We start from the raw sequence: 22,170 nt of genomic DNA, 5'->3' as shown, positions 1-22,170 counted from the left end.
GCGGGGCTTGCTCAAAGCTGGGAAAAGCCACTTCTCAGTTTCTCTTCCAGTCTGATAATGTATGATATTCATGCATTCATTCATTCATTCATTCTCTCTCTCTCTCGTGGTATTTTTTTTTTAAACCATCAATTGAATTTCCTCTGTAAACAATTTCAGTGTAGTACTGCATGAAATAAACAGTGGGGTATAAGGACTGTGGCATATTGATTGTGAAACCACATTTGAGTTAAGTAACTGTTCCTTTTGTCCCCTCTGGCATCTCAGTATCTCCAGGCTCCAGCACTTGCTTAGCTGTTACGACCCCAGCGAACCAGTGTTTCTGGGAGAACGCTATGGCTATGGCCTGGGCACCGGTGGCTACAGCTACGTCACAGGAGGAGGAGGGTAGGTATGAGTGCAGGACCCGTGGAAGATACCGAAATCTGCAGGTGCTAAAGTCCGTTATATGACATGGGTAGCCTGCACACGCCTTCCTGTATGCTTTAATTTACTTTTAGTTGACTTCTAGTCACGACTAATGCAACGTGCATAGTGGCTAACTGTGTTGTTTAGGGAATAATGACAATGAAGAAAGGTCTGTACATGTTCAGTCCAGATGCATTTTTTTCCTCAAATATTTCCAGTCCGTGGTGGGTTGAGTCCATGGATGCAGAACCCATGGATACGGAGGGCTGACTATACTTTGAATATGAAACTTCCCTCTCTGTGAGGTGGAGGTGTCTGTGGCATTGGGATCTATATTGAAATGTGAGTGCTCTGTACATGGCAGCTGTTAGCATAATAGGAAAGTGAGCATCGTGTTTGTGTAATGTGAGAAGAACTTGTAGTAAAGAATATCCTCCCTCTTGAAGAAACAATCTGAAGATGTATGCCAACCTACTTGGTAGAAGTGCTCTTATAACATGATTGCTTCTAGGCTGCCAATTGGTTTTGATTCTCTATTTAAATGGGGAAAAGTTGGATATAGATTTTAATTTCAGAGAATAAGCCATTAAACTTTTAAATTATCCAGTGCTTAATAAATCACATTTGGGAAAAGAGTGATATTGAAGCTTGGGCTTAGGCAATTAAATAATATTTGTGTAGGATTTATAGGTTTTAAATAACAGTTAAAAATCAATGTTTTTAAATGAAACATCTGCCTAATCCCTTATGGGGAAAGATTTTTAATTTGATTTCTATGGGAAAATCAATGTAGTAGCTGGTGTTTTCTATTATTTCTGGAGTCTTTACTATTGATGTGTTTAGGGAGAATCTTGTCAATTATGAGGTTACTTGGAAAAACTTCTGGAAAAAATGGAATTTAAAGATAAGTTTAGTTTGGTGCAAAACTTTTTGAAGGTTTTTTTTTTTGCAACGTGTATGTTTCATGAACTTTTTGAAGAGTCCTCATACTCATTCATTCAACAGATGCTTGTTGAACATCCATTGTGTACTGGGCAATGTTCTAGGTGCTGAATTATAAACTTCTAAAAGGCTAAGGCTTTATATTCCTCTTTAGAGTCCCCTGGATTAGAACATCTCTTACTGCAGGAGCCCTGGTGTCAGCTTGCAGGTGTTCTGGGTTGGTCTGGTGAGTGGTTGGTTATACAGGTGGTTCTTTTGTGGAGATGACCAAACCTGAGCAGAGCTGCTGATCTTTGTTCAGCCAGGCGTGTGTCCCCCTGAGATCATTAGCAATAGCAGATGGGGATCCAGAGAGGACTTTGAAAAGACCCTACAGACTAGGGCCAGAGAGTGTTGACATCTTCATTGAAATAAAACGTAGGCTGATTGCAGTCTTACAGTAAAGCATTTTCTTTTCTGGGTGAGATGTCAAAGCCAATTAAGGATCAAGGTATGGCATTTATTCAGCAGGGGCATTGTACTTTGGAAAGGGGTCCTGGCATCTGTATGTGGTTTTATATATCTTGCAGCATGGTGGTGTTCATATACTTTGAACACAGAAGTACAGGAGAAGTATTTGGTTGTCTTTCTTGCCTGTAGGATTCAGCTGGTAGATCTGAGACTGACCTTCTGAAACCTCAGTTTAGAAGCTTAGCTTTCCGGCATCACCTTTCATTACTCCAGGAGGTTGCTCATTTACTGGCTGGCCTAGTGCGTGCCAGGTACTTGAAAGGCACAGCTGAAAGCCCCATGGCCTGTTCTCTGCAGGAGCTCACTGACTGCTGTCAAATTTGCAGATCCACTGGACATTGTCACTGCTGGTTCTTCTCGTGCTGATAGCGGGCCCTGCTGGACCCCAGAGGAGCCACCTTCAGCCTCTCTTCTGTTCAACCTCCACCTCACCATGGGCATTTCCCATCATGTCTAGTTTTCCCACCTTAAACTTCTGCCCACACCATGGCATCTCCCACATCTCCTTCACAACATCTCCATCCCAGCTGTTCTCCATGCTGTATTCAGAAGGGCTTTGCCAAAAGTAGATGATGCTCTCCTGCTTCGAGTCCTTCAAAGTGCCATTCACTGGCCTTTGTTTTCCCCCAAGAATGTGAACTCTCTCTTTTGGTGTTTGGGAAGAGGAAGTGATCGTTCACATTTCCTCCAGAGTCAAGATGACTTGGGCTTTAAGCACTCCTGGTGTACCTTATCCACAGCCTGCCTGGGGCTGCCAAGGTCTCTGCCTTGCAGCTAAGGCTCCTGCGGGTCTTCTTCCCGCTGCCTGTCTGGGTCCCTGTTTGCCCCTGAGTATTGCTGCTCACCTAGAAGGAATTCCTCTCACTAGGAATTCATTCATCTAGGCCTCCTGGCACCCTTTTCTCTGACGGTTCCATAAATAAAAGTGATCTTGATTTTATCCAGATTCTTTGACTGCAGAGTGAAAGTTTTTCCCATTGTTTGATATCCTGGCTTGAAATTGACCTTCTCCCATTGTTTTGAGGATAAAGTCCCTCTCCTTATCAAGGCAGCCCAAACCCTTATAATCGTGGATTTGTGGTTTTATCTTTCTAGCCTCATCTGTCTGCGTACTCCTCTGAAGGGATTTGTACAGAACTTGTTTCAGTTTCTCAGAGGCACTATTTCCCCCCATCCTCCTAAGATGTGGCATTTGTGGTCTTTACATAGCATTGTTCTTCTGCTCCAACTCTCTGCCTATCTAGTTCCTTCTTATTTTTTTGTACTCAATATAGGCATCATTTATTTACTTCTGGAAGCCTGTAGCCCAGTCTAGCAACTCAAATCTGGATTTAATGCCTTTCTAATGTACTTTCAGAACATATTATGCAACCTATTATCATTTAGTTGCCTATCTAATTTCATATTTTCTAGGTAACTATGAATTATTTGCAGGCAACACCTGTGTCTTTTTTTTCTCATTATGTCCCCACTGCCAAGCATAGAGACTCATTTTTTTTTCAGGATACAATGAATAAATGAATGAAGAAGTGCATGAACACTGGGCGTTGACATTTGAATAGCCAGCATGAGCTAGTATGATGTTCTCTTTTTGATGGCACTTTTAGAAAGGTATAGAAACATTTTTCGTCATCTTGTCTCTGATATAAACCTTTGATAAAAGCTGCAAACATAATGTTGAGTAGATTCTTTGTTGTAATAGACTTTCCTGATGATATAGCTTGAGCACCAACATGTTTTTTTGTTTGTTTGTTTTTTTAAGCAGCAAACCAGGATCAGTAGCTTGTAAAACCAATTAATAGAGCATAACCAGCATTTTAAAATGATAGGATATTAGAGTGAGCATTTGACATAGCAGCTAAGACACCACTCCGGATGCCTGCATCCCATATCAGAGTGCTTGAGTTCTAATCCCGGCCCCACTCCTAATTCCATCTTCCTACAAATACATACCCTTGAGAGGCAGAGTGATGGCTGCAGTAGTTGGCTCATTGTCAACTGTGTCAGAAACCCAGGTTGACCAGGTTTTGACCTGGTCTAGTCCTGGATGTTGCAAGTATTTGGGGAAGGAACCAGTGGGTGTGTGGTCTCTGTCTATCCCTTCCTTTCTGTTTCTCTGCTTTTCAAATAAATAAAGTAAATAATAGAATATTGATGAAGTAGAATATATCATAAAGTTAAGTGTTGTTGTTTTTTTTTAAATTTTTGTTCTGGTTGTGTACTCACACAACCATACACCCACACAGAAAACACATACAAATGTTTGCAGTGTGAAACACATTTCTTATTTCTGACTGTGTGTTACAGTCAAGTAAATTTTTGAAAACCATCACCTTCAACCATCCTTTTTAACACCCCTTCATCAGAGCCAATTCAGAAGTATGACTGCAACTGTTTGTTTATTTATTTTTTAAAGATTTATTTATTTATTTATTTTTATTTATTTGAAAGTCGGAATTATACAGAGAGAGAAAGAGAGGCAGAGAGAGAGAGAGAGAGAAAGGTCTTCCATCCGCTGGTTCACTCCCCAATTAGCTGCAATGGCCGGAGCTGCACTGATCCAAAGGCAGGAGCCAGGAGCTTCTTCCAGATCTGGAGCCAGGAACTTTTTCTGGGTCTTCCACATGGGTACAGGGGCCCAAGGACTTGGGTCATCTGCCACTGCTTTCCCAGGCCACAGCAGAGAGCTGGATCGGAAGTAGAGCAGCTGGGACTTAAACCGGCTTCCATTGCAGGTGGCGACTTTACCTGCTACACCACAGTGCTGGTCTCTCCAATAGTTTATGTGTAGTACTCTGTGTTTATTGGAAAGTGAGAACTTTGTACTATTTGAATCCAAGTATCTGTTTTTACTTTGTTGTTTACTCCATGTAAGTTTGGGTATTTGGAGGAAATTACCTGAGTGATTGTTTTCTTTTTTGAAGGTACTTATTTTCTATGTGAGTTTGAGTAGGAAACTGTGCTTAGGGAGTTGTCAGCCTCTTTGACAGCCTTGGGAGAAGCACCTGCACAAAATCAGGGGATAATATCCTTGGAAAAGGCAGTGGGCAGTGGTACCCAAAAAGACATTGCCATGGAACATGCCCAAAACTGGTTGGAGGAATTGCAGTAGAGTCCCCAAAACTGGATCTGCTCATCTAGTGTACACCAAGTAATCACTGACTAGGTGTTCATTGCAAAGCACAGAACAGAGGGCCAGGCAGTATCTCTTAATTCCTGGGCTCCTTGAATGGTCAGGAGTAAAAGTTCTTATAGATTGAGGCTGGGGCTGAGAAGTACGTATCCAGGTCACGTCCAAGTTCTTGGTTGGTCTGCAGTGCTATTGGCCCTCCTTTAGTTGGCCAGCAATGTTGTGTCCTTTAGTGAATGTTGATGATGGTAAAATGGACACCAGTTAGTCTGGGGGGATGTGTGCAGGTAGGAGTTATTTTTTGCTTGGAGCCAGAGATTGCTGGAAAAGAAGCCCTTCAAGACAAGACTGAACTTCAGGATGTTCTCTGTAGGGGAGATAAATAACCCCATGAGTCTTGTATTCAGGGACCTTGCAGGGTCAGCTGCACAATACTCCCTCAGGTTAGTGAGTTAATTTTAGGGAAAGAAGGACAAGGAGACTTTAAGCTGAGGGAGGGAGGCAAGGAGACCATGAGAGACTAGGACCTGCTGGTTTCTAGCAGCTACATCAAAGGATCTCTACAGGGCTCAGTTTCACCTTGGGCTGCTCGTGTGTGGAAGAACAGAACAACACAGTGGGTAGGTAAACCGTGCTGGATGGAGCTCAGTGCACATGGAATCTCTGGTTTTTATTTTTTTAAAGGGTATTATTTGAAATGTAGAGTTACAGAGAGGAAGAGGCAGAGCCAGAGAGAGAGAGAAGTCTTCCATCCACTGGTTCACTCTCCAGATGGCCACAATGGCCAAGACTGGGTTAGACTGAAACCGGGAGCTTCATTTGATCTCCCATGTGAGAGCAGGGGCCCTAGCACAAGGGCTGTCTTCCGTTAATTTCCAGGTGCATTAGTAGGGAGCTGGGTTGGAAGTGTAGCAGCCAGCACTGGAACCAGTGCCCTCTGGGATGCTGACGCTTCAGGTATTGGCTTAACCTGCTACACCACAGCGTAGCCCCTTGTTTGTTTGTTTGTTTGTTTTTATTTATTTATTTATTTATTTATTTGGAAGTCAGAGTTACAGAGAGGGAGAGACAGATCTTACATCTACTGGCTTACTCCCCAGATAGCCACAACTGCCAGCACTAGGTCACACTGAAACCAAGAGCGGGAGCTTCAACTGGGTCTCCCAGGTGTGTTGTGGCAGGGACCCTAGTATTTGGGCCATATTCTGTACTTTTTCCATGCTATGAGCAGGGTATTGGATTAGAAGTGGAGCAGCCGGGACTTGAACTGGTACATATATGGGATGCCAGCATTGCAGGAGGTGGCTTTACCCACTACACCACAATGTCAGCTCTAGAATCTATTTTTGATTTAGGGGTTGTGTTGAAGTTCTCTGTCTGTTTTGCTTTCCTGCTTGACTAATTCATAGAATACTTTAGCCCTTGGGAAGGAGATGTTTGCAGAGGCAGCTTCACTCCCGCTTATTTGATGCATCGAACTTTAATTGAGTGCTTATTGTGTGCCAGGCCCCCTGTTTGGAATGGGAATACGTGGGTGAATTTTAGAGAGTTTTGCCTTAGAGAAAGTCTTTGATGATTGAGAATAAACTAGCGAATCTATTCCCTTCTGTCCTGTCAGTTTTAAGGCTATTCATGGTATGGAAAGATTCATGATTGCAATAGGAGCACAGTGGTCAATAGAAACCACTCTGTGTTTGACAAAGAGGAGAGTATATTCTGCAGCTTGATCCCAAAGTGTTGGAAAGGCCAGAGGACTGAAAGTGAGCAAGGGGTCCAAAGAGCTGAGGAAGCTGTTACGTACCCAAGGCTGCAGGAGCAAAGAAAGTGCCATGTTCTGGAGCTTAATCCTGCATCACTGCTGTGGCTGTGGCTGCTGTCAGCTCACAGCACTGTTTCTCAGCCAGGTCCAAGGCCTGGCACCCCAGATACCCTGCTGCCAGTGCTGTCCATCCTGGACCCCGGCTGCAGAGACCTGGTCCCTCTGTGCTGAGCCTCTTGTTGTCAGGTGAAACCTGGCTGGGAAAAGTTGTGACCTCATCATCAGTCATGACACAGGCACATTATAGGTAGTATTCCTGGGCACACCCACCTCATGAGTATGTTGGCTGATTTTGTTATTGATCACGGTAAGGGTTTTAAACCAAAGAACTGTTCTGAATTCTCAAATATCACAGTAGAAAAAGAACATTACATATTATGAGTTTGTAGGAATTACACAGATGCTTCTTGACTTACAAGGGGGTTACACTCTTAGAAACTCATTTTAAGTTGAAATCACTGGACGTGGAAAATTAATTTGATCACCTAACCACGCACTGTAGTGTGGTCACACGGCACACTGTAGAGTGTGGGTTCTGTCGGTTCTGGCCTGCACGAGCACAGGGCTGACTGGCAGCTGTAGCCATTGCTGCTGCTCACAGAAAGACCGAAGTTCAAAATTCCAAGTCTGATGGCTGCTCAGTGTATATCACTTTAACACCATTGTGAAGGTGAAAAATCCTTAAGTAAGCCAGGAGCTAACTGTGTCTAAAAATTGCCTATGAGGTAGTTAAATCTCTCTCCTTTTTTAAAAAGATTTATTTTTGTTTATTTGAAAGACAGGGTTTCAGAGAGAGGTAGAGACAGAGGAGTCTTCCATCTGCTGGTTCACTCCCCAGATGGCAACAATGGCTGGAGCTTAGCTGATCTAAGGCTAGGAGCCAGGAGCCAGAAGCTTCTTCCTAGTCTCCCTCATGGGTGCAGGGGCCCAGGGACTTGGGCCATCCTCTGCTGCTTTCCCAGGCGTGCATTAGCAAGGAGCTGGATTGGAAGTGGGGCAGCTGGGACTTGAACCAGTGCCCATAATTGGGATGATGGTGCTGCAGGCCGGGGCTTTAACCTGCTACTCCACAGCTCTGACCCCAGTAAATCTCTCTTTAAAAGTGATTTTGCTTTCAGAGAAACAAGCAAAATGTTTCCTCAAGACTACCTGTGAAATATACAAGTCCACTGAGGGCCTCCTCTTTTGTCAGCAACGTGGCCTCTGACCTGTAGTTCTTTGTTCAGATGTGCGTTCTCTGCAGAGCTGCCCTGACCCGTGTCTGTCTGCTCTGGCTCCCACCAGAATGGTCTTCAGCAGAGAAGCCGTCAGGAGACTTCTCACCAGCAAGTGCCGGTGCTACAGCATCGATGCTCCTGACGACATGGTCCTGGGAATGTGCTTCAGTGGCCTGGGCATCCCCGCCACCCACAGCCCTCTCTTCCATCAGGTGAGAAAATGGCTTTTATCCCCCCCTGAGGGAGACAGAGGGAAATGTCTTTCTCACTTAGGGATTTGACTTCTTTCTCTGAACATCATGTTCTGGAAATAGTCTGAGGAACTCTGTTGACAGCCTTGGGGCGGGGTGGGGGGGTGCATTCCTAACAGACCTTGTATCCTCCTTGATGTTTGTGCTAAACCATTTACATCCTGAAGATGAGCAGCAAAAGCATCTAGAAAACCAAATGGTATTTGACCAGTATTCTTGCACATGGGGCCAGGGAAGAGCTTCTTTTTGTGCAGTGAATTAAATCTATGGCATTTGAAAATTATGAAATGCTATCTAGAAATATATAGGACTGACCAAATATTATCCTTCTGGCCACCAAGTCCATGTAATTTCTACAGTGTCCTCAGTTTTTACATTGTCCATTGGCTGTCTTTCTTTTCAGAGTTTTCTCTTCTTTGGTTGCTATTAAACTGAGTTACTAAAATTTATTAAATTTCAATATAATGCCTCAATGTATGGAAAAGAAGTACAAATGATGGTTACTGCTTATAGATTCCCTGCACTGCATTTGCTGTTAGAGAAGGGAATTGTCCTGTATTATTTTTAGTAGTCGTTAAGAATCAGGTCAGTGAATTTCCTTCCATTCCAAAGATAATAGCAGATATATTCATATGTAAGCTGAAAATAACCACAGATTCTCACCCGTCTAATGTACTCTTTCAAGAACTTGAAAGCTTCTTGAAATCTGCAGTGTATAAATGCACATGTCTGTTAAGTACTCTTCTTTATATTGAAAATTCAGTGTTCATGCTGTTTAGTAACCAGTAGCAAATGCTGTCATAGCAACATAGAAAATTGATCACGACAGAAATAGCATTGTTAAACAACTTGAACAAGGCAAAGATGGTGTCTGCAGGATCAGGAAAGGCAGAATCAATTTCTGTATCTTTGTAAGAGAGGATAAAAATAGCCCTTTAGTAAAAAGAGATGTGTGAGAAGCCTCCTTCCTGGTAGCAGTCAGAAGGGACTTCTCCCTCCTGCAACACCTCAAGAGGTGAGCCTGTGTGTTGTGTGCTGATGGCTTAGAAAGACCAGCTGGTCTCTGTCCTTGTGTCTCTTGCCTTATTTTGTGATCTTTCACTCATAGGAAAGGAGAAGTAATTAAAATTTTTGCTGGATAAGGGCAATAATTTATCAAAGTTATTGTGACAAGTTTTAGATTTATATAGCATCCCTTTTCACTTATGGAAGAATCCATTAGTAATTAAAATGATAAGGAGAAAAGAAAGAAGGAAAAGAATCTAATCTTCCAGCAGAAGTCCTTTGAAGATCATTCAAAAGTAAAAGAGCATTTGTTGCTTCCTACACTTTAAAACTCTTGATTTTTTAATTCATTTAATAAATGTTAAGCCTTTCCAAAATCATAAAACAAGTTTAAAGCCTGTCCTCCCCACCAGAGAGTGCGTGTCTTCCAAATCCCAAGTCTTTTTGGAGAGTTTGATGAGTTGGACAGGGCCTCTTACATGTAATGTTTGGGCAGCAATCCAGACAGTGTGTTTGTTCTTGTTGACAAAGATGCTTATAGCGACAGAGGTAAAATCTAAGATTCTTGAGGAGTTAGAGATAGAGTGGGCTTTTGGAAACAGTCTCAGTGTAAGGTTACTTGGGCCACATTCCCTCTGCTTTTAGTTAGGGAAGGTCATTGTGAAATCACACATTTAGAAGGGGATGACTAGTATATCTGTTTATTGAAAGCAAAGTATTGGATGAGCATTAAACCTCGTGGTTCAGGTGCTGCTTGGGTTGCCTGCATCTCATGTTGGAGTGTCACACGGACTCCAGCTTCCTACTAATGTGCACTCTGAGAAACAGCAGGTAATGGCCTGGTACCCGCATGGGAACTCTGGATTAAGTTCTAGGCTCCTGGATTCAACCATGGCTTTTGTGGGCATTTGGGGTGTGAACTATTAGAAGATCTGTATCTGTCTTTTTTTTTCTCTCTCTTTGCTTTTCAAGTAAATAAAATCAATAAATTAAAAAGCAAAGTATGTAGGGCATGTGGTTTTCTGTTTTTTCAAACTTTTGTGCCACAAATAATCATGATGGTGTGTGTAATGGTTGCTGACTTCTCTGTACAAATGTAAGCATCAAATTGGACAAAATGACCAAAATTACCATTTCAGGTTGTGGGAAATCTAACAATAAATTGAGAAGCATTTATTCCTAAAACATGGCTACAGTTCTGGCTAAGAACAGTGGAGTCTGAGGCCTTCTTGCCTTCAGGCTTTTATAACTTAAACAATAAGAAAAGAAACTGCTCAGTTGAAAATGGGAAGAAGGTTTGATAGACATTTTGCTAAGGAAGATCCAGGAGTGAGTAATAGGTGCCTGGAAAGATGCCCAGCGTTGTTAGTCACTGGGGAGCTGCGAGCCGAGGTCTGTGGTGTTCCAGCACACACCTGGGAGAACGGTGAGAAGCAGAAAAGGTGGGTCCTACAGCGTCTTGGGGAGCCAGTTGCCGTCCTTCCCTCCTCCTCACCCTGCTAGCTTTGTTAAGGAGAACAGCAGTTTACCATTCTGCGCCTGGCTAGAATAAACACAGCTCTGCTGCTGAAACAGTGGACTTGATCTGGGAGAGGGGGGTGAAAACCTACAAATACTGTCTGCTAGAACAAACATAATCAGAATTTTGAGTACAGCTACACAGTGAATAGAGGAAAACTTGGTCTTAAGCACGTTAAGAAGGAATAAGGATGTTCAACCAATGGTCTAAAGTTTCTACTTGGGAAGCAAACCTGAAGTAAGTAACATAAAAAGAAATATGAAAAACCAGAGCAAAACAGCAGTGAAATACAAATCAGGGAAATGGTAGAGAAAAGCAGTGAAACCAAACTTATTATTATTGAGAGTAAAATCATTACTGTCAGTCCTTTTTTTCTTATTTTTTAAGAAGTACAAATTTCATAATTACAATTTTAGGAATATAGTTATTCTTCCCACCATACCTGCCCTCCCACCCATACTCCCACCTCTCCTCCTCCTCCCTCTCCCCTTGCTAGTCCTAGTCTCCATTAAGATTCACTTTCAATTAACTTTGTACACATAAGACCAACTCTATACTAAGTAAAGATTTCAGCAATTTGTGCATGTGCGCACGTGCACGCGTGCGCGCGCACACACACACGCTGCGAACTCGTTTTACAGTTAACTCTCATAATACAGCTCATTGAAGACAGAGGTCCTGCATGGGGAGTTAGTACACGGTGACTCTTGTTGTTAATTTAACAATTAATACTCTATGCTCTATGTATTACATCAGTGACCACCCAAGGCTCTTGATGTGAGCTGCCTAGGCTATGGAAGCCTATTGAGTTCACAAACTCCATCTCTATTAGGACAAGGCCACAAGCAAAGTGGAAGTTCTCTCCTCCTTTTAGAGAAAAGTACATCCTTCTTTGATGGCCCCTTCCTTCCTTCCTTCCTTCCTGCCTTCCTGCCTTCCCTCCTTCCCTCTCCCCTGATTTTTTATTTATTTTCCTTGACAGTTACACAGAGAGGGAAGGAGAGGCAGAGAGACAGAGAGGTCTTCCATCCAATGGCTCACTCCCCAGATGGCCACAATGGCTGCAGCTGCACCGATCCGAAGCTGGGAGCCAGAAGTCTCCCCCAGGTCTCCCACGTGGGTGCAGGGCCCAAGGACTTGGGCCATCTTCTACTGCTTTCTCAAACTATAGCAGAGAGTTGGATTGGAAGAGGAGCAGCCGGGACTCGAACCAGTGCCTATATGGGATACCAGCGCTTCAGCCCAGGGCATTAACCCACTGCACCACAATGCTGGCTCCGGCCACTTCTTTCCACTGGGGTCTCACTCACAGAGATCCTTCAAGCAGAACATGGTGTCTTGGTTTTCCATGCCTGAAATGCTCCCATGGGCTTTTCAGCTAGTCTAGGAAGCCTTAAGGACTGATTCTGAGGTCAGAGTGCTACTTAAAACGATTGTCATTCTTTGAAGTCTGCTATGTGGACTGCTTCCCATGTTGGAACATTCTCTCCTTCAAAAATTATTTTCAAAAGGTCAACTAAATTGGTAAACCTTTACCTAGGTTGACTAAGACAAAAGAGAGAAAACTAAATTGCCTACATCTGAATAAAAGAACAAGTATTTGGCTAACAAGACTCTGATTAAAACATTCACATCCCACATCTGGTTAGGTTCAATGTCCAATTCTAACTCCTGACTCCAGCTTCCTTTGTTCAGATACTGGGAGGCAGCTGGTGATGGTTAAAGTGCTTGGGCTCATGCTACCCACATGAGGGAGACCCAGATTGAGTTCTGGGATCCTGGCTTCAGCCTAGTCCAGCCCAAGCTGTTGTACAGGGCATTTCAGGAGTGGAGCAGTAGGAAGAAGATCTTGATATTCTCTCTCTCTCTGGCTTTCAAGAAGATTAAAAAACATTTTAAAAAAGAGTGAAAAAAAAACCCCTAAGATATGAGACTTCTAAAAGAAAACTTAGGGATAATTCTGTGTGACCTTAGTTTGGTGATAGATTTATTATTGCATCAAAATCATGATCCATAAAAGGAAAAACTGATATATTGAACTTGTTAAAAATTTAGAAATGACTCTACAAAGGCATCATTGAGAAAATGTATAAGACATGTCATAGACTAGGAGAAGGTATTTGCAAATTATGTATCTGGTAGAAGACTTGTGTCTAGAATGGATAATGTCCTTTTATAACTAGATAATAAAAAACTGCTCAGTTGAAAATGGGAAGAAGGTTTGATAGACATTTTGCTAAGGAAGATCCAGGAGTGAGTAATAGGTGCCTGGAAGGATGCCCAGCATTGTTAGTCACTGGGGAGCTGTGAGCCGAGGTCTGTGGTGTTCCAGCACACACCTGGGAGAACAGTGAGGAGATAGGCGGGTCATGCAGAAGCTTGGTGCAGATGTGAGAAAAAAATTTCTCATGCACTGCTGTGGTGAGTATAAAACACAGATACTTTGGAAACATTGTTTCAGAATCTTAAGGTAGACATACATGTGATAGGTGCTTTCTGGTGTGGATCTCTGTGATCCCCACCTACTGGTGTTAACCAGAGACAGCTGATAGGAATGTCTCATCTTCATTCAAGAAAGAGCAGCAGTACACATGCTAGCCAAGCTTAATAAAGAGAAAACACCTGACACACCAGGCAGGCATCTCAGGGAAGATCGGAGAGCCCAGTCTGTACTCAGGCTGGAGTTTCTATGGATATGAGCATAGTCCTCCCGTTTTCCTCCCTCCTCCCTCTTCTGGGAAATTACTGGATGTGGAGTTCCCAAAAGCCCTCCCAGGCCCTCATCAGCACAGTATTATTGGACATCTTGGTGGAAGGTGGGGGATGAGTTAGGAGGATTCCCTTAGCTGCCCCCAGGGAGAGGGCTGAAACCCATCTAATAAGATTATTGAACAAGAGCAGTTACTTTAGGTGTAATTGGTCTGCTTTCAGGGCTTATCTCCTTGTTCCATTGCACAAAAATTAATCTTAAAAATTTTTCTTTTTTTTTTCCTATTTTCCTTGGCCCCTCATACACACACAGGCTAATGTCTACCTGGCTACCTTAGCACCAGTATTCATGCCCTTGCCAAGTTGCCTCCCCTAGAGAAAAGGTGAAGCCCAGTGATTTGCTTCCAACAAATAGAATATGGCAAAGGTGATGGGATGTGACCTCCGTACTTAGACTGTGACGGATTGTGACTTCCATCTTCCTATCAGAGCCTCCCTGTTCCCTTCTTGGCTTGAGGCAGTCTGCCATCGGGGAGGGACCTCATAGCAGGGAACTGACAGTGGTCTGCAGCCCAGAGCCTGCAAGGAAGTGCAGTCCTGAGTCCAGTGGCCCACAGGGAAATGAGCACCCCCAACAGCCACCAAGTGAGCTTGGAAGTGGATCTGTTCCCAATGGAGCCTTCAGATGAATCTGCAGACCCTGGGCTGACATCTTGATTGGGACCTTGTGAGACTGAAACAGGGGACCCAGCCAAGTTGTTCCTGGACTCCAGACCTACAATAATGATTGTGTGTTAAGTGGCTATGTTTTCCCATATTAAGTCTTATAGAAGTTGGTAATTATTACATTACATTTGTGCCCCAGAATTCCACTTTTAGTTATCTACCCCCCCCATGAAAACATACATATATATAAGCATATGAGGTAATCTACAAAGTTTGTGAGAAGTGAAATTAAGAGATGAGTTAATTTGGGTACAGAAAGTGTTTGAATGCATCCATACGAAGGGCCATCAGAAAATTCATGCAAAATGAGTATTATGAAAAAAGCATGCATGGATTTCAGTCTTTGCTTTTGCAACAGAACATCTTTGAATTCCACAAACCTTTTGAAGTACTTGGTGTGTATGTGTGTGTGTGTGTGTGTGTATTCACAGAGAATGTGAATACTTATAGCCCAACTCATCATAATCCCAAATTGGAGACAATCCAAATGTTTATCACCTGATGATTAGGAAAGCAAAATATGGTGTATTCTTACAAAGCAGCATTACTCAGCAGTAAAAAGGAATGAACTCCTGATACCTGCAACAATGCTAAGGGATAGAAGCAAAGCACAAAATATTCATATATAATTCCACTCATAAGACATTGTTTAGAAAAGGCAACACTTTGGACATGAGGCAAATCAGTGGGTTTCTGGGGCTTCCAGGAAAGATAGGGACTGACTGCAAATATGTGCAAAGGTATTTTAGGGGGATGATTGCAATATTCTAAAAGCGGATTTGTGATTGTACCTCAATGTGCCTTTTTTGGAATTTTCTAAAAAGATTTAGACCACCATTGCGGTGGCTTAAATGTAAATTATTCCTCAGTACGGTTGTAAAAAGTATACGCCAAAGGAAATAGAATTTGAATCTCCATTGATTGCCCGTTCTAACCTTTGGATAAACTTTTAATTTTGTCCAGTTTATGTCCATGTGTAATTGAAGCCATCTCTCTCTTCCTGCACACAGCTGCCCATCACACTCCACACCTTGCCCTCAAGGTCTTCTCTATCCTGACCCTCCCTGTTTGGGATAGCTTTTTGGCATATTGGGCACAGACATGTGATTATTCGAGCCTATGTAGATTCTCAGTGGTGCAGATTTCTCTTTGAGTGCATTTCATTTTTCTAGTTGTGTCTTGTTTTTCCCCAGATTTTCATTTATTGAAAATGACCTGCACATTGTAATGCTTAACAAGCTGCCTCTTCACATCCATCAGTTGCTTCCTGCAATGCAGTTGGTATCCTGGAACTGTGTAACAGAGGGAAGGATATGGAGGATTTCTTCTTTCCTGTTAGATGCATTTTATCTCTAACAGTTCATTTTTACATATGAAAGAAAGGCAAGGTTTTGTTTTCATCACTTTGTACTTTTTTCTTCTGGGACTATTATGGAATTATTTGAGAGCCAAATTGAAGATACGTTTCTCCTTGATTTTCTTCCCTGCCAGTGAACTCTCAGAAGGCCTTTGAGTATATGAACTCACAGCTTTTAATCCATGAATTCCCTCAACCATTATTCAAAATTTACCCATCCAGTTAGACTGTAATTCCAATATATATTTTTTGTCTCACTGTCTTTATTTTTAAAATCCCCTTCTTAGATTTTCAGCTGTATGCATACTTAGGATTTTTAAAAAGCAATTGTGAAATTTCTTCCCCTATGTTATTTTGAGTTTTTCCCTGTGGATAGTGGATAAGTGCTCATCTGAATAGTGTATTTGTACTACCGATGGATAAAACCTCTCCAGGAGGCCAGTGCGCAGTGGTGCTATTGTGTGGGCCAGCCTGGAACAGGCAGCCCGTGTCCTGGTAGAACACTGGACAGGGAGTGAGACCTGTCTCTCTTGTCTTCTTTCCAGCCTTTGCTAGCCATGTCACTTCTGTGAGTTCTGGTTTCCTCATCTGTAAATTGAGAATGAATTATAATATTCTGTGTGTCTTATAAGGTTGTTTCATATAAATAAAGTTTAACAAAGGAATTTTATAAATCACTTAAGATAATTTAAATGTTTGTGTTAAAATTTAGGCTGTATAAAATGTTAGTTTTTAAGATAAAATATCTAGTTTTAATAGGATAGTTTTTTTTAAACTTTTATTTAATGAATATAAATTTCCAAAGTACAGCTTATGGGTTACAATGGCTTTCCCCCCACCCATAACTTCCCTCCCACCCGCAACCCTCCCCTTTCCTGCTCCCTCTCCCCTTCCATTCACATCAAGATTCATTTTCAATTCTCTTTATATACAGAAGATCATTTCAGTATATATTAAGTAAAGATTTCAACAGTTTGCCCCCACATAGCAACACAAAGTGAAAAATACTGTTTGAGTACTAGTTATAGCATTAAATCACAGTGTACAGCACATTAAAGACAGAGATCCTACATGATATTTTTTAAAAATTGATTAATTTTCTATGCAATTTCCAATTTAAAACCAAATTTTTTTTTCATTTTCTATTATCTTTATATACAGAAGATCGATTCAGTATATACTAAGTAAAGATTTCATCAGTTTGCACCCACACAGAAACACAAAGTGTAAAAATACTGTTTTAGTACTAGTTATAGCATTGCTTCACATTGGACAACACATTAAGGACAGATCCCACATGAGACGAAAGTACACAGTGACTCCTGTTGTTGATTTAACAATTTGACACTCTTGTTTATGGTGTCAGTAATCTCCCTAGGCTCTAGTCATGAGTTGCCAAGGCTATGGAAACCTTTAGGGTTCGCTGACTTTGATCTTATTCCGATAGGGTCATAGTCAAAGTGGAAGTTCTCTCCTCCCTTCAGAGAAAGGTACCTCCTTCTTTGATGGCCCCGTTTTCCACTGGGATCTCACTTGCAGAGATCTTTCATTTAGGTCTTCTCTTTTTTTTTTTCCGGAGTATCTTGGCTTTCCATGCCTACAATACTCTCATGGGCTCTTGAGCCAGATCCGAATGCCTTAAGGGCTGATTCTGAGGCCAGAGTGCTATTTAGGACATCTACCATTCTATGAGTCTGCTGTGTATTAATAGGACAGTTTTTATTGTTGATAATCCAATGAGTTGCTAGATTTGCCTGCATGAATTTCAAGGTTTTCTTTGAACCAAAATGAACTTATGTTTTCATTTTATTTTGAATTTTTGAAATAACCTCCTACATTTAAAGAGATGAGCCATATAAGTTTATAAAGAAACTAAGATGAGCATTGAGAGGGATGGATGCTTAGCTCAGTGCAAACCCAGTCATATCAGGTGTCAATTTCTTCCTAACTCTATAGGTTACTTCTCCAATCTCATCTTCCAGGCTATATCAAATTCTGCTTGAGCTTCATTTTCTAAATTCGAGAGAATTTTGAAATGATGAAGACACAAAGACCTTTCAGGCATTGAGTTACTCACAATTTCCATCCATGCTTTTGGAGCCAGGGTGGATACTTGGGAAGGCAGAGTGTGAGTTCTGATGCTGTTCTCCCCAGTGAGTGCACGTCTTGTTCATTTGAAAAGCGTCATCTAACTGCTTAATAGCACAGGAGACAGGCTGAAGGATCCCTGAGCACTGCCTGTCTCAGTCCCTGCACACCCGTATGCAGCCAGGTTCCTCAGAGAAGACTGGGAAATAACAATTTTCTTACCTTTTTCCAGGATGGTAATAGCAGCTTAAATGACTTACTGAGGAAAGCTTTTTTGTATTTATTGCCATACTTGAAGTGTCTCCCAGAGGCAAGACTGTGGAACTTAAAAGCAAAAAGCAATGCATTTAGAATATTAAAGTCATTGGAGACACAAAAGCATGGAGTTAGAGAAAAGATCTAGAAGAGATCTTCTTTGTTATTTTTAGGTTCCCACAACTAGCATCACGTATTGAGGCAAAGCAGTTGTTTTATAAATTCAGATGCTGTTCTGAAGCAAAATCATTTTCAGACAAACAAAGAAAGCATAATTCTCTGTTTTTCCCGCAGGCTCGGCCAGTGGATTACCCTAAGGACTATTTGTCTCATCAGGTTCCCATATCATTTCACAAACACTGGAACATCGATCCAGTGAAGGTGTATTTCACATGGTTGGCACCCAGAGAGGAAGACAGAGCCAGGCAGGAGGCACCAAAGGGTTCCAGAGAAGAGTTATGACGCATGGTGGTCTATGAGCACCGCTTGGTGGGGACCAGCAACGGAGAGGGCGGCGTCACCCCGCTGTGCTGCCTGCATATGTCACGTGGCGTTGGACGCTTCCTGCCTTGAGGTGGAAATCATGTATTTGGTATTTTTGATTTGGGAAGAAAAGAAGTCATGGGGAAACATTTTTTTTTTCTGGGAAAAAAATCAGTTTCTTTTGACTTATACAGTTATTGTAACACAGTGATTACTGTATAATTTTCAGGCTGTGATACAGCAGCTTTATAATTACTGTCACAGAAAATAAATAGCACCAGAAGTCCCTTTTCTGTTCCCTGTCTTCATTACAATGAGTTTCAGCGGGGCGTGACGTGAGACTGCAGAGACGTGACTGTTCTATGTCCATAAAGAAGAATGAAGGTCTTTTCATGTGGATTACGATGGATGATATGGACTTCAAAAGTACCTCATCGATAGTGAAGGCTGTTTTCCTGGGAAATCAGTAAGAACAATGGCGTATTGAAGATCATTCATAAAGTACCATAAAAGTGTAAATATGAAGTCCCTCGGATGCCATGTGACCATGGTTGTTATGTTTTATCTCTTCTTTGGCTGTTTGTACCTCATAAAAGGAGAATAAGAGGTGCAAAAGCTTTTTATTTCTTTAGAAGTTCATCTGTGTTCTGTTCCTCCCTCCAGCACCGTCTTTATGGACATTTGTGGGAAGTGGACCGGATACTGCCAGAGAGTAGCAGCCTCAGTGTATAAAAGCAAGGTTGATAGTTTCACTCAAGTTAGCAAGCTCTGTGTGACTCAGGAAGTGCATTAAATCTGGACCTGATATTTCGTCTTGTTTTTCTTCAAATGTTACTTAATGACTCCCTCCTGATTCAGAATGTACTTCCCCTATCCCCTATATACACAGCCAGTACACCATGAGACATCCTGGTGATTTGGCAATTTCTGTGGCTTCTTAAAGAATGAAGTTTGATCATAGTATTTTAAAACAGCTCTATCTAATTTGCAAATCACATATTTAATATATAATAATTTAACGCACGCAGTGTTAATGTATAAAATGTACTCTAATGTTTTTAATTATATAATTTAGTTTTGTAAACGTATTTGCTTAAAATTTGATTTTTATGTTGTAAACTAATTTTGGTACTGTAAAATGCTTTTTTTCCCCCCTCTTTTTACTAACTGCAGGAATTTATGAACTTTGCTTATAATACTTTTCATAGCGAAGTACAGAGTTTTAAATCATGCCACCAAAAGTACCTGTGTATTTTTTTTAACAATATATTTTTCTTGGAGCCTAGATTTAACTTATTTCCAAAATAATGCAGTAGTATTGATTATGTTTCCAAATTGGCAAATACCAGGACTAGAGTGTTTCAGTGATAATGTGGTGCGTTGGATTTCGTTTTGTCAAAATGGACTCTTGGCCTGTCCACGGAATGGATCTGGGAGGACCATCTGTGTGAGAGAACCTGCAAGGGTTTGTGGATCCTGCCAAGCCGCTGTTGATGGCATCAGCCTCGTAGTCACTGTCACTAAGATTGCTGTCATGCTCCCGTAGTCATCACCTCCTGTTGTCTGTGATCATGCTACTGGAGAGCCCTGGAAGCGTCTTCAGTTTCTTCTGCTCCTTCTCGCTAATCGTTACCAGGCAGAGAGCAGCATCTTCATGGGGCACGCATGTGTGTGAAGAGCTGTGCCAGGCTCTCTCCTGTGCTGGGATCAGTGCCTTCTACCGAACACTGGAGCGCCTCCTCTGGTACTTTCAGATGTTTCCATTATGTTCACTTTTTGGAACTATGTAAGCCTAACTATGAATAAAAGATCTTTGTATAAGTTTCTGATGTCTCAAATACAGTATTTGTTAGTCCAGACTTTAGTGGCTAGGGAAGGGTGTCAGGAGAAGGAATTGATGAGGTCAAAGAGAAAAGTTGGTAGCTCAGTAAATACAGTTTTTTTTTAAAAGATTTTTTTAAATTTTACTTGAAAGTCAGTTACACAGAGAGAGAAGGAAAGGCAGAGAGAGAGAGAGAGGTCTTCCATTAGCTGGTTCACTCCCCAGTTGGCTGCAACAACCAGAGCTGTGCCAATCCGAAGCCAGGAGTCAGGAGCTTCCTCTTCCATGTGGGTGCAGGGGCCCAAGCACTTGGGCCATCCTCTACTGCTTATCCAGGCCATAGCAGAGAGCTGGATCAGAAGTGGAGCAGCTGAGACTTGAACCAGTACCCGTATGTGATGCTGGCCTCAGTAAATACAGTTTTATTTATTTATTTATTTATTTGACAGATAGAGTTAGACACTGAGAGAGACAGAGAGAAAGGTCTTCCTTCTGTTGGTTCACCCCTCCAAATGGCCACCACAGCCAGCACTACGCCGATCCGAAGTCAGGAGCCAGGTGCTTCCTCCCAGTCTCCCATGCGGGTGCAGGGCCCAAGCACTTGGGCCATCCTCCACTGCCTTCCCGGGCCACAGCAGAGAGCTGGACTGGAAGAGGAGCGACTGGGACTAGAACCCAGTGCCCATATGGGATGCTGGTGCCACAGGCAGAAGATTAACCAAGTGAGCCACGGCGCCAGCCCAGTAAATACAGTTTTAAGAGAGAAACATGTATGAGAGGATACCCTTTTTAGAGAAAGTCATCAGAACTTTAAAATGCAGTCTATAAAGTCAAGTATTTTGTTTCACAACAAGCCAGAAGCGCTTCATTAGAGCTGGTTCCCTACAGTTCATATTCAGAGAACTCAATGTTTGAATCTGAGCTTTCCAGAACAGATAGCATCCTCCTCACCTTGGCTTTGCCTTTTAAATAGAGATTTCTTCCCAAATGGCTGGTTTTTAAAAATTTTTAATTTTTTAAAAGATTTATTTATTTATTTGAAAGGCAAAGTTACAGAGAGGCAAGAGAGAGAGAGAAAGAAGTCTTCCATCCGCTGGTTCACTCTCCAGTTGGCCGCAATGGCCGGAGCTACACTGATCTGAAGCCAGGAGCCAGGAGCTTCTTCTGGGTCTCCCACATGAGTGCAGAGGCCCAAGCACTTGGGCCATCTTCTACTGCTTTCCCAGGCCATAGCAGAGAGCTGGATCGGAAGTGGAGCAGCTGAGACTAGAAACTAGCGCCCATATGGGATGCTGGCACTTTAGGCAGAATAGAAGTATATGTGATGAAATACATTTTTAAAAAATATTTATTTATTTGAAAGAGTTACACAGAGACAGAGGAAGAAAGAGAGAGAGAGAGGTCTTCCACCCACTGGTTCACTCCCCAATTGGCTGCAACGGCCAGAGCTGCACTGATCCAAAGCCAGGAGCCAGGAGCTTCTTCCAGATCTCCCACGTGGGTGCAGGGGCCCAAGGACTTGGGCCATCTTCTACTGCTTTCCCAGGCCGTAGCAGAGAGCTGGATTGGAAGTGCAGCATCTGGGACTTGAACCGGTGGTCATATGGGATACCAGCCCTGCAGTCGGTGGCCTTACCTGCCACGCCACAGCACCGGCCCCCAAGTGACTGTTTTAAGCCTAGGGATGTTAACATTTTGCTTTTAAGCCAGTTCTGATGATATAGCAAAAACAAGTTGATTGTGTAGGAATTTCACATCTTGTAGCTAAATCAGAAATCCATACCAAACAAATCCTTTAAAGAATGGTTGGGAACATAAAGCAATGGCGTGTTGGGCTATGAATACTACTGTTTACCAGTATGTAAACATTGGTGCTGAGTGCATTTCCTGATTTGTTGAAAACCTTTAGGAGTGCCACATCCACATCTA

At 42.3% G+C, this 22,170-nt stretch overlaps 1 protein-coding gene across 1 annotated transcript in view; it reads left to right on the top strand.

Annotated features, from left to right (window-relative positions):
- Positions 1 to 20,225, top strand: part of B3GLCT (beta 3-glucosyltransferase) — a 123,941-nt gene extending 103,716 nt beyond the window's left edge. Inside the window, exons 14-16 of the mRNA XM_062195183.1 lie at positions 268 to 387; positions 8,094 to 8,238; positions 18,231 to 20,225. Of these exons, the coding sequence (XP_062051167.1) occupies positions 268 to 387; positions 8,094 to 8,238; positions 18,231 to 18,398 (433 nt within the window). The 3' untranslated portion in view covers positions 18,399 to 20,225. The remainder of the gene's footprint in view (positions 1 to 267; positions 388 to 8,093; positions 8,239 to 18,230) is intronic.
- The last annotated feature ends 1,945 nt before the right edge of the window (positions 20,226 to 22,170 follow it).

The sequence above is a fragment of the Lepus europaeus genome, chromosome 6 (genome assembly GCF_033115175.1).
Source record: "Lepus europaeus isolate LE1 chromosome 6, mLepTim1.pri, whole genome shotgun sequence".
Taxonomy (NCBI): Eukaryota; Metazoa; Chordata; class Mammalia; order Lagomorpha; family Leporidae; genus Lepus; species Lepus europaeus.
Note: the sequence above shows the minus strand (reverse complement) of the source record. Positions and strands in the feature narration are given on the sequence as shown.